The 12623-nt window shown below is 36.6% G+C and overlaps 1 protein-coding gene across 1 annotated transcript in view; it reads right to left on the bottom strand.

Moving 5' to 3' along the window:
• ATRN (attractin) overlaps window positions 1-12623 on the bottom strand; it is a 222722-nt gene that overhangs the window by 29420 nt on the left and 180679 nt on the right. The window contains exon 27 of the mRNA XM_031943544.1: window positions 438-516. Coding sequence (XP_031799404.1) covers window positions 438-516 — 79 coding nt within the window. The remainder of the gene's footprint in view (window positions 1-437; window positions 517-12623) is intronic.

The following is a 12623-nucleotide window of genomic DNA, read 5'->3' as shown; positions in this document are numbered from 1 at the left end:
ACAGAAAATTTTAAGGTTTACAGTGAGTTTTCTTCATGATAATCCTATGCAAGATAGTTAAAGGATTATATTTTACAATACATATATAACTGATTTGTAAACTAATTTTAAAATAAATTTTATTTTATTGTCAAAACATTTATTTCTTCCCTCCTCCACCAAAGAAAATTAAAGCTCTTTTTCTCCAAAAAGCAACACCAACAATACATCTTCCCTCCGAACAAATTAAAACTTCATTCCTCAGGCTGCACTTGGGACTTTCCCTTGTAGCTCAAAATAAAAACCCTGTTGGGTCATACGATATTGGGAAAGAAAATGCTGCATGCCTTTTTAATGAACTCATACGCATGTATCATTTATCACAAAGAGATGAAAGCAAAGAGCAAAAAAGTCTCCTTGTTCTTTAAGGAATGATCTGCTGAATGACCCTGGCTTACCTCTCTCCGCCTTGAAGCCCAACAGCTTTGCTTGATCTTCCAAACCACAGCGGCCACAAGCAGCAACGAGAGGAAACAACTAGAGGAAAGAAAGCATTGAGTTGTTAACTTTGTCCTGAATCATTCAGAATCAGAATCACAGACTCTTAGGTCATTTAGTGCAGCTCTTCCCTGACTCCACCAAGACTCCGTACAAGTACCACTGCTTACAGAAGGGGTCGTCGCTCTTCCCTCCACTTTCCCAAGGAAAAGGTGGCCATTTTACTGCTCCACTTGTTAAGGAAGCACATAGGGCCAAGTAAAGAGAAGCTTTGGAAAGGGCAAGTTCCTGACCTACCACAAGGTGACACAACCTTTTCTAGGGAAAAAAAACAAACTGGAAAGAGAATTCTAATTGTGACTTTCCAATTCTATTTTCAACAGAATGGCTAGTAATAACTTAGATGAAAGAAAAAACATTTTGAGAAAAACAAATTTTTGAAAAGTAAATAAACTGTAATGCTGTTAATAGTAAGTATGAAAAATCACAATATGGAAAAGATCCCTTAAAAGAACAATGAGTGATTATTGAAGTAAGCGGTAACAATATTTAGTATATATGAAAAAAAGATCACAAATCACTCAAAGATTAATTTTTACAAAGCAAATTGCACTTTTAACTTTCTTAATCTATTAAGCCAAAAATTATCTGAAACCTATAAACCAACACAAAGGCTCTGGTCTCCCAGCTGCACCCAGAGTCATCGGTAGATCTTAACAGCTATTGTGGCTGACAAGGCCAAAGAAAAGCACAACATTCACTTCTGACCCTATTTAAAGATTTTTTTTTATTTTAAAAGCAAAAGTAAACCTGGTATTTTGTGTGTGGGTTTTTTTTTTTTTTAAAGAATTTAAATAGTTTGAAGGCTAGCATTTATTGTTATTTATTCTTAAAGAATACATAGTATGTTGGTAGATTCACTGAATCCTCAGATAACACTCTGCTTCTTGTCAATATTAATGCAACTTGATATTGTCTTTTCTGGAGAGGAGTCAGAGCTACATGGAACCATTCTAACCTAATTCTCCTTGTGCCAAAAAGCATAGGTTTGTAACATGAGGAGGGACTTGTGGCTTGAGAAAAAAGCTTTCTTTGTACAAAGTTACTTGCCTGGATGGGGATCAAAGCCTATGCACATTGACTTCATTAATACCTATACCTTAATTGCTGAAAAAATTGGCCTAAAGAGAGCCATATGGATCCAGAGAGGACTCTGGGGACTGAATGCGGACCACAATATATTATTTTCACTTTTGTTGTTGTTGTTGGCTTACTTTTTTTTCCTTTTTGATTTGATTTTTCTTGTTATAGGATACTAAATATGGAAATATGTATAGAAGATTTGCACACATTTAAGATATACTGGATTACTTGTCTAGGGCAGAGGGCAGGGGAAAGGGAGGGGGAAAAATATAGGACGAAAGGTTTTGAAAAGGTAAATGTCGAAAATTATCTTTGCATGTAATTTGAAAATAAAATACTATTTAAAAAATTGGCCTAAGCAGAATGGAAATTTTGTTTCAGCCACTTATTACCTATGAGACTCTGGGCAAGTCAAGCAACCTCCCTGGGCCTCAGATTTTTTTTTTTCCTGTAAAATTAGTTTAGTTTATATGATCTCTGACATTCTTTCTAGCTCTTAATTCTTACTCAGAACTAGAAATATCAGGTTAAGTTGAAGAGATAGATTTTTGTTGAATATGAGAAGAATCTTCTAACCGCTGGAGCTGCCGAAGAGTAGAAAAACTGGCTCATCTAAGAGACGGTGATTTTGCTCAAGACTGTAAAATTTCAAGCAGAACCCAGTCAGTCAATTGTTATGTATATGTCATAGTAAGGGTTTCTTGCTCAGGAACTAGATGATTTCTGGGGTCCTTTTCAATTTTATAATATTACGATTCCTTGATTTTCTCATTTTACCAATTATTTTTTCATCACACTAATTTGATCTTTCAACTTTTTCTTTTTTAAAAAAATTATTTCAAAAAAGAGTAAAAGAGAAAAGAAATATAAAACAAAATAAAGCAAAACAAAAGAAAACATTGTCACGTGCCCAGCAGGATTTAAAATATATAACAACAAATTACCAGATCAAGAAAATATGTGTGTCTATGTATATGTGTACATACATGTGTGTGTGTGTGTGTGTGAAATTATATTCATGAAAGTCCATTTTTTTCATTACTTCCTTGTAAATTGTTCTTCGGTCCTCTGCTGTTCACCTTCTTTATTCTTCCCCCCCTTCATCCCCTCACCACCTCCAAACAAGCTACAGTTAAGATATATTTATATATACATATATATGTATATATATACATACATACACATGTCTTTCCTATCCTTCCTGCCTCTTTAATTCAATTCTGCTTCATAACTTGCCATGCTATTGCTTAACCTCCTCCACCCATTCCCCTTATTTCTTCATAGATTTTGGAAGGTGCTATACCCTTCATGGTATATATGTAGTGTTGCCTATTGAACCCATTCCCAATGTGAGTAGGTTTTCAGAACTACAAGCCCTCTTCCCCCTCTCTAATGCCTTTGTGTTTATTCTTCCTCTGTACCTCATTTATATAACATGATTACTATTTTTATCTTAACTCTGCCAATCTTTCTTTTGAGCTACCCTACTGTTGATATCTTAAACATACAGAACCGCCCCCCCAGGACATGGACAATAACTTGTCCATGTTAAGTACCTTAAAATTGATCTTTCACACTAGCTTTTAAATGTTAAATTTTCTGTTAAGTTTGGGTTTGGTTGATAGAAAGTCCTGAACATCTGCAAGTTTGTTGCATGTCCATTTTTTCTCATTCAAAATTATAGATAATTTTGCTGCATATATTTTTGGCTACAGGCCTACCTCTTTTGATTTTCAACAGATATGATTCCAGGATCTGCAGTCTTTACTGTAGCTGCTGATGTCTTGTACGGTTCTAATTGTAGCTCCAGTGTGTTTGAATTTATTTTGTTTCTTGAAAAGTTTTCTCTTTGATCTGGGGTTTTTAATTTGGCAATAATATTCCTGTATATTTTCCACAAAGGATTTGAGGTGGTGATAGGTAGATTTTTCTTACTCCTACTTTCATCTCATGTTCTATCACTACAATACAATTTTCTTTTCTGCATTATTGTATCAAGGTTCTCTCTTTTTGGTCAGAACTTTTTGGCAGTCTAATTATTCTTATATTTTCTCTTGATCTATTCTCCAGATCTGTCATTTTTCTTCAGAAGATGTTTCACATTCTGTTCTATTTTCTCATTCTTTATGTTTTGTTATTTCTTGGTTTCTCATTGCTTCACTGGCTTCCCCTTGCCCAATTCTAATTTTCAAAGAATTATTTTCATCTTTAATACTGTATCTCCTTTTCTACTTAGTTAACTTTCTTTTCATAATCTTGTTTTTCTTGGGTAGTTTTTATTTATTTCTAGTTTTAGTTTTTCCTCAATGTCTCTCATTTGATTTTTAAATTCTTTCTTGAATTCTTGTATAAATTCCCTGTGGGCAGAGAGCCATTTCACATTACTCTTTGGGGTAGAACTTTTTTTTTCTTTTCTTTTACTAAAGTGTCTTCCTCTGAAGATGAAACTCGTTCTTTCCTGTTCCCTTAATATATTTCATGATGGGGCTCTTTCTTCTTTGTCGGTTCATTTTTTTTTAATATAAGAGGTATTAGTGTTAAGCACTTCTAATCCAGGGGTGGGAAGATGGTACCTCAAGCTCCTCTTTAGTTCTCAGGAACCCAAAACTAAAAGCTCCACCTCCTGCAAGTGCCCACAGCCAGCAGCACCCCAGCCCACTGCTTCTGCACTCACCAGGTGTTAGTTCCTTGCATCTCAGCAGCACAGCTGGGCCTGGAGTTCCTAATCAGTCAAGGTTCACTCAGTCTTCCCAGACTCAAACCCCAACTCCACAAACAGTCCAGAAGGTCAAAGTCTCTGTGGTTCCTGCTGAAGCTTCAGCCCCACTCAGTTAGTCCCAGAGGTCCCCACTTGGTGTTTTTGCAGAGCCAGCCCCGAGGTTGTTTGCATTTCAGCCTGCCCCAAGTCATCTAGATTTTTCACCAGTCTATGTTTGCCCTGAGCGCAATTTTGTTCTATTTGTGGGGGGAATCTGGAGAGCTTGAAATTTACCAACCTACTCGTCTATCTTCTCAGAATCCTCTCTCTCACACCCTTTTTTCTGAACTCAAATAAAAAGTTCTCCCGAAACTTCCTTTTACACTTTACATTCACCTAGTGAACTTCACTTAGAACAGACACATATCTGGGTCCTGTGGAATAGATGACTTGTCCAAGTCTATACCATTCCTGTTTCTCCTTCTGTTGAATGAAAGAGTTGGGACCCTCTCCCTCCAAACTCTGATATTCCAAATTCTAAAGTAATTTCTTGGTCTGTTGTTCTAGAAATAGAAAGGCAATGTATAGTATGGTGGAAAAAGTAATAGACCTGGAGTTGAATGACCTGGGTTCAATTATTTCCTTTGCTACTTACTGGTAATACTATTAAAGGCAAGTCATTTAATATCTCTGAGCTTCAGCTTCCTCCTATGTAAAATGGGGGTAATACCTAGACTACTTACTATACAAGGTTGTTGTAAGGATCTCACAAAATAAGGCATACAAAGTACTCTGAAAACCTTAAAGAGATTAATATTTTGTAGATTTTATGATGTATCAGAAAGAAAAATAGGAGCTTGGGTGTTAAATGAGGACCTGCCTTTTAATATCTTCTTTGCTAAAACAAGGACAATAAAAGGTAAAGGCTGTAACTTGTAAGAAATGGACACAAAAGAAGAGCTTGAGGTTCTCAATATGCTGCACAGCTCAGGAGGGTGAAAGATTGTGCCAATGGAGAGGTAAAGGGTTAGGGTGGTGGCACTTATTTCAGACTTATATCCTGGGAGAACATTGCTAATTACTGAAAATCAGGAATGTAACTGCAAGATCAGCTTTAAAAATAATGCACCATTAAACTAAACTTAATCACTATTACTTCTAGGAAGAAAACACAGATGTTTTTTAGATAGACACAAGGAGGCAGCAAATCCACACAAAACCCAGAAAATCAAAAGAAGAAAAGCTCTTTTTGAGGCCTTTAAATCTGATAAGAGAATACTATGGGCTAAAATGACAATAGGTTTTACATGACAAGCACACCAGTCCAGCGACCCAGTCCCAGAATTTGATGTGCTCCAGCTCTGCCTCTGAGGGGGTGCTCTCAGGGACCAATTCTGAAATAGAGACTAAAAGGGTTACACAACTAGTCTGGAACACTGCCAGCATTGTCTCAGTGCCAACAGCTCAGTTCATTCCATTCGTTTGTGTTAGATGCAACACTACAAAAAGTAGATTAATAGATTAAGACTGTTCTCCAAATACAAACCTTGAGTTTTTCCTCCCTTAAAGAGTATGTGGAAGTGGGTGGGGAGAAAGAGTCTGTGACACTCCTGATGGGTTAGAGGACCAGCCTCTTCTTAAAGACCTCCAGTGTTAGGGAAATAAATCCCTCATCAGGCAGGGCCTTCACTACTGGATAGCTCTTCTCTATAGTAAGGTGAATGAAGCCTGTGCTTTCTTGCAGCCTTTATTGCTCCCACCTCTTTTCTCTGGGGCTCAGCAGAACAGTCTGATTCTTCTTCTATGTAACAATCTCCAATATTTGAAGATGGCTGTAATGAAACATTCTGTCCCTGGACCCCCTGGAATCTTCTTCAAGATAAACATAGTTCTTTCAATCCATTCCCATTTGCTAATATCCAAATCCTTTCTACCTCCTTAGACATGTACTAAACTCACCAATAGTCCATGTTAAAATGTGTTACCCAGAATCGGACATAATGTTGCTGATACGTCTGGTCAAACCAGAAGATAATAGGACTACCATTTCTACTGCTTTACACGATGTGCTTGTATTGATATATTTTAAGGTCAACTTTGTTTTTTTGGTTGCCATGTCAAACTGTTAATTCATATTAAACTTGCAATATGCTAAAACCCCATGGTATTTTTAAATGAACTGCTACCCAGCTATGCCCTCTCGAATCCTATACTTGGGTCTCTGGGAACCTAAGGTACTGGAATTATAAAGATAAAAATTTACATCTTATCAGAGGGAGACAATATAAATATATATCTAGAATACAAAAGAAACATAATTTTCTTTCTCTCTCTCTCCTCTCCCCTCCCCTTCATATTTTTTGGTGAGGAATGGAAACAACGATGAGTGGGCATTAGAACCTGAAAGGATAAAGAAAGGTTTCATGTTGAAGATGGCTCTTGAGCTGAATTTTGGAGAAAATTAGGTATTTTAAAGAGGTGCAGATGGGGAAGAACTGAATTCTAGGAACAGCAGACTGTGCAAATGCCAGAAATGGAAGATGGGAGGTTGTGTTTAAGAGACCCCAAGAAAGTTACTTTGGTTAATCATCATACTATTGATGAAGGAGAGTAACACTGTCAAGGTATATCATATTGCCAAGATAATCTTACTTATGTAAAAAGATATGTCCAAACCATTTCCCTGTTCAATAATTCATTGCCTGCTCCTTTCCTCTAGAATAAAATGCAAACTCTGTAGATTAGTATTAAGGCTTTCTATAATCTGAAATCAACTATACTACACTATTCATCTTCAAATATTCTATATCATATCCAGAGAGATTACTAGCTGTTTCCAGAATATAAAATACTATTTTTCTTCCACTCTCCATGAAATCAATCAATAAACACTTAGGTTTTTACTTTGTATCAAGCAACATGCCATGCTGGGTAGATAAAAGTGAAATAGCCCATGCCCTTGAGAAGCCAACATTCTAATAGGGGAAACAACAGGTAAGTATATAAGTATACACAAGGCCCATATGAAGTATTTGGGGAGACAAAGAAAATCCTTTGTGAAGAAGGTGGTACTTAGGATGGTTCTTGAAGAAAATCTGGGATTCTGCTGTGGCAGAAGAACAGCATTCTAAGTACAGGGCTAGGTGTGACAGAAACAGTCAATGAAAAGGTACAGAGGTAGGAGATAGAGCATCATGTGCAAGAAGGAACAAGCAGGCTAATGTGGCATCCACAGATGGCATGCAGAAGAGTAATATCTAAGAAGACTATGGAAGAGGAAAAGACCAGATTATGCAGCACTTTGAATGCCAAATGAAGAAATATATAATTGAAATAATAGGTCCTCAAACTTTTTAAATGGGGGCCAGTTCACTGTCCCTCAGACTGTTGAGGGGCCGGACTACAGTAAAAACAAAAACTTTGTTTTGTGGGCCTTTAAATAAAGAAACTTCATAGCCCTGGGTGAGGGGGATAATTTTCCTCAGCTGCTGCATCTGGCCTACCAGCTGTAGTTTGAGGACCGCTGTAAATAGGAAGTCATTACAGTATGGGGAGGTAAGACCTCTCTTCTCATTCTCTACCAGAGTGATGGTAAGACCTGTGATTTAGGAAAATCATTTTGGGACTTCCAGCCAAGAAGATTGCCTGAATGGAGGCAGGCATTCCAATTCCCTTATATCTACTTTAGCAAATACCTAAAAATTGCACCAGATTGAATAATGACCAAGAATTCCAATGAGATACTATAATAAGTGATTTCTTCTACCTCAGAACTAGATAAAAAAAATCATTCAGAAGTCTATATCCCAAATATCATAAAGAAGGAAAAGGACCCACATGTGCAAAAAATGTTTGTAGCAACTCATTTTGTGGTGACAAGAAATTGGAAATTAAGGGGATGTCCATCAATTGGGGTATGGTTGAAAAAGTTGTTCTGTAAGAAATGATGAACAGGATGATTTCAGAAAAATTTGGAAAGATTTCATGAACTAATGCTGAGTAAAGTGAGCAGAATCAGAAAAACACTGTATATAGTAATAGCAACATTGTATGATGATAGGCTATGTGATAAGATTTAACCCTTCTCAGCAATTTAGTGATCCAAGGCAATTCCAATAGACTTTGGACAAAAATGCCATTTGTATGTTTGACAAACCCAAAGACCCCAGCTTTTGGGATAAGAATGCATTATTTGACAAAAATTGCTGGGAAAATTGGAAATTAGTATGGCAGAAACTAGGCATTGACCCACACTTAACACCGTACACCAAGATAAGGTCAAAATGGGTTCATGATCTAGGCATAAAGAATGAGATCATAAATAAATTGGAAGAGCATAGGATAGTTTACCTCTCAGACCTGTGGAAGAGGAAGGAATTTATGACCAAAGAAGAACTAGAGATCACTATTGACTACAAAATTGAAAATTTTGACTATATCAAATTGAAAAGTTTTTGTACAAACAAAACTAATGCAGGCAAGATTAGAAGGGAAACAATAAACTGGGAAAACATTTTTACAGTCAAAGGTTCTGATAAAGGACTCATTTCCAAAATATATAGAGAATTGACTCTAATTTATAAGAAATCAAGCCATTCTCCAATTGATAAATGGTCAAAGGATATGAACAGATAATTTTCAGATGAAGAAATTAAAACTATTACTACTCATATGAAAGAGTGTTCCAAAATCACTATTGATCAGAGAAATGCAAATTAAGACAACTCTGAGATACCACTATACACCTGCCAGATTGGCCAGAATGACAGGGAAAGATAATGCAGAATGTTGGAGGGAATGTGGGAAAACAGGGACACTGATACATTGTTGGTGGAACTGTGAATACATCCAGCCATTCTGGAGAGCAATTTGGAACTATGCCCAAAAAGTTATCAAACTGTGCATACCCTTTGATCCAGCAGTGTCTCTACTGGGCTTATACCCCAAAGAGATACTAAAAAAGGGAAAGGGACCTGTATGTGCCAAAATGTTTGTGGCAGCCCTGTTTGTAGTGGCCAGAAGCTGAAAAATGAATGGATGACCATCAACTGGAGAATGGTTGAGTAAATTGTGGTATATGAATGTTATGGAATATTATTGTTCTGTAAGAAATGACCAACAGGACGAATACAGAGAGGATTGGCGAGACTTGCATGAACTGATGCTGAGCGAAATGAGCAGAACCAGGAAATTATTATATACCTCAACAGCGATACTGTATGAGGATGTATCCTGATGGAAGTGGATTTCTTCAACAAAGACAAGATCCAACTGAGTTTCAATTGATCAAGGATGGACAGAAGCAGCTACACCCAAAGAAAGAACACTAGGAAATGAATGTAAACTGCTTGCATTTTTGTTCTTCTTCCCAGGTTATTTATACCTTCTAAATCCAATTCTCCTTGAGCAACAAGAAAACTGTTCGGTTCTGCACACATATATTATATCCAAGATCCACTGCAATCTATTTAACATGTATAGGACTGCTTGCCATCTTTGGGGAGAGGGCGGAGGGAGGGAGGGGAAAAATCGTAACAGAAGTGAGTGCAAGGGATAATGTTGTAAAAAAACTACCCTGGCATAGATTCTGTCAATAAAAAGTTATTAAAAAAAATGCCATTTGCATCCAGAGAAAAAACTATAGAGACTGAATGTGGATTGAAGCACACTATTTTCACATTTGCTGTTGTTTTCTCGTGGTTTTTCCTTTTTGTTCTTATTTTTCTTTCCCAACAAGACTCTTATGGGAAATGTTATACATATATAGCTAAAATTATATCAGTTTACTATCTTTGAAGAGGGGGTATAAAGAAGGAAGAGAGAGAAAAAAAACTGGAACTCAAAAATCTTATAAAAATGAATGTTGAAAACTATCTTATAATTGGAAAAATAATATATCACTAAAATTAAAATTTTTTTAGAAACCTCATCCAGAAGTTCATAGAAAATAGGAGAGCAGCAAAAAGTTATCAAACTGTGCATACCCTTTGGTCCAGCAGTGTTACTACTGGGCGTATATCCCAAAGAGATGTTAAAGAAGGGAAAGGGACCTGTATGTGCAAAAATGTTTGTGGCAGCCTTCTTTATAGTGGCTAGAAACTGGAAACTGAGTGGATGCCCATCCATTGGAGAATGGCTGAATAAATTGTGGTATATGAATGTTATGGAATATTATTGTTCTGTAAGAAATGACCAGTAGGATGATTTCACAAAGGCCTGGAGAGACTTGGATGAACTGATGCTGAGTGAAATGATGGCCGCGGCTCTCGTCAACAATAAGATGATTCAAACCAGTTCCAATTGTTCAGTGATGAAGAGAATCGGGTATACCCAGCGAAAGAATTCTGGGAAATCAGTGTGAACCACTACATAGAATTCCCAATTCCTCTATTTTTGTCCACCTGCATTTTTGATGTCCTTCTCAAGTTAATTTTACCTTATTTCTAAGTCCAATTTTTTTTGTGCAGCAAAATAATTGTATAAATATGTATACATATAATGTATTTAACATATACTTTAACATATTTAACATGTATTGGTCTACTTGCCATCTGGGGGAGGAGGTGGTGGGAAAGAAGGGAAAAGTTGGAACAGAAGGTTTTGCAGTTGTCAATGCTGAAAAATTACTCATGCATATATCTTGTAAATAAAAAGCTATTTAAAAGAATAGGAGAGCAGACTACCAGATAATGCAGTGCAAAACAAAATAGCTTCTCAGTATGTCCAACAACTGGTCACAAACAAGAATGAGTGGACAAGCTCTATTAAAAAGCCCCAGGGTAGTAGATACTCATAGACCTGTGAAGTGAATGATAGTAGTAGCAACCAGTTCAATTTTTTTTTAAAGATTATTTTCAACATTTATTTTTAAAAGGTTTTAATTTCCAATTTCCCCCCTACCCAAGATGGCAATCTGATATAGATATACATGTACAATCATATTAAACATGTTTCCACTTTAGTTACTACAAGACATCTTTTACCTCTATGCACTCAGACTATTTTCCTTGCCAGCCATGCCCTCATCTCCACCTTCTCTTCTTATAAAGCTAATCTCAAGTGCTGCCTCCTCCATGAAGCCTACCCCGAAATCTACCCCCTCCTCTTAACTAGTCACTTCTTTCCTCAGGTTTTCCTGGATCACTTACTGTGGATCTCTTACATCAATGTGCTCCATTTTTGTTCTGATCTTTGCATGTGGAGTATTTGCCCCTGTCAAACTCTAAACTTCTAGAGGTAAAGGGCTGAGATCATTTTTCATCTCTCAAGGCCTAGCATGAGGATTTGCAAATCAAATCAACAGTTAAACAACACCTACTATGTGCCTCTGTGCTTAGCACTGGGGATACAAAGAAAGTTCCTGCCTTCAAGGAGCTTATATTCTGATGGAAAAATCTTTAATAAAGGTCTATTGAGTAGTAATAATTAGATCTGGTTTATACACTTATGATACATTTTTTTTTTATTAAAGTACTTTCTGTACATTACCTTCAATTGATCCTCATCACAAACTTATGAGATTAGATAGTACAGGTATTCACTACTACTTTTTTTTCTCCTGAGGCAATTGGGGTTAAGTGACTTGCCCAGAGTCACACAGCTAGGAAGTGTTAAGTATCTGAGGCCCGATTTGATCCGGTCCTCTGAGCTCTATCCACTGTGTCACTTGCTGCCCCTGATTAACTTTTCAAAGCACTATTATATGGTTTCAAAAAAACCAGGGAAGACAAAAGCAGTATAAGGTCAAAGTCCTATCTTAGAAACTCTCCATCATTCTCATCCTAAGTTTTCCTGTTACCAACAAAGCCAAAGATCCACCTATCTTATAGTTGAAAGAATACTAAATCTCATCTTAGGAGTCCTGAAGTCCTCACTTCTTACAGTAAATGGCTGAATATCATGAAGTCCTTCATTTCCTTTTCTCTAAAATGAAGATGTTGAATTAGAGCAGGAGTTCTCAACCTTTTGTGGTTATGGATTCTTTTGGCCTTCTGGTAAAGCCTATGGACCCTATGTCCAAATAATTTTTAAATGCATAAAATAAACACATAGGATCACAAAGGACTACGGCTGTATTGAAATAGTTAGCAATATAATGTTTCAAAGCCAAGTTTATCAACCTCAAAGTAAGAACCCTTAGATTAGATGTTGTTTAGAGTCCCATTCTTCTCTAAACTTTTGTGATTCTATGATCTCTGACTAAAAACTAAGTCACTAAGCTCAAAAGCTTCTACTTAAAATAACAATCAAATTTCCCAGGCCAAGCTCTATCCTCCAAGTTTTGCAGGTCTTCTTAGTTTCTTTT

Source organism: Sarcophilus harrisii, chromosome 6, assembly GCF_902635505.1.
Source record: "Sarcophilus harrisii chromosome 6, mSarHar1.11, whole genome shotgun sequence".
Classification (NCBI taxonomy): domain Eukaryota; kingdom Metazoa; phylum Chordata; class Mammalia; order Dasyuromorphia; family Dasyuridae; genus Sarcophilus; species Sarcophilus harrisii.
The sequence above is the reverse complement of the archived record's forward strand: the minus strand, read 5'-3'. Positions and strand labels throughout refer to the sequence as shown.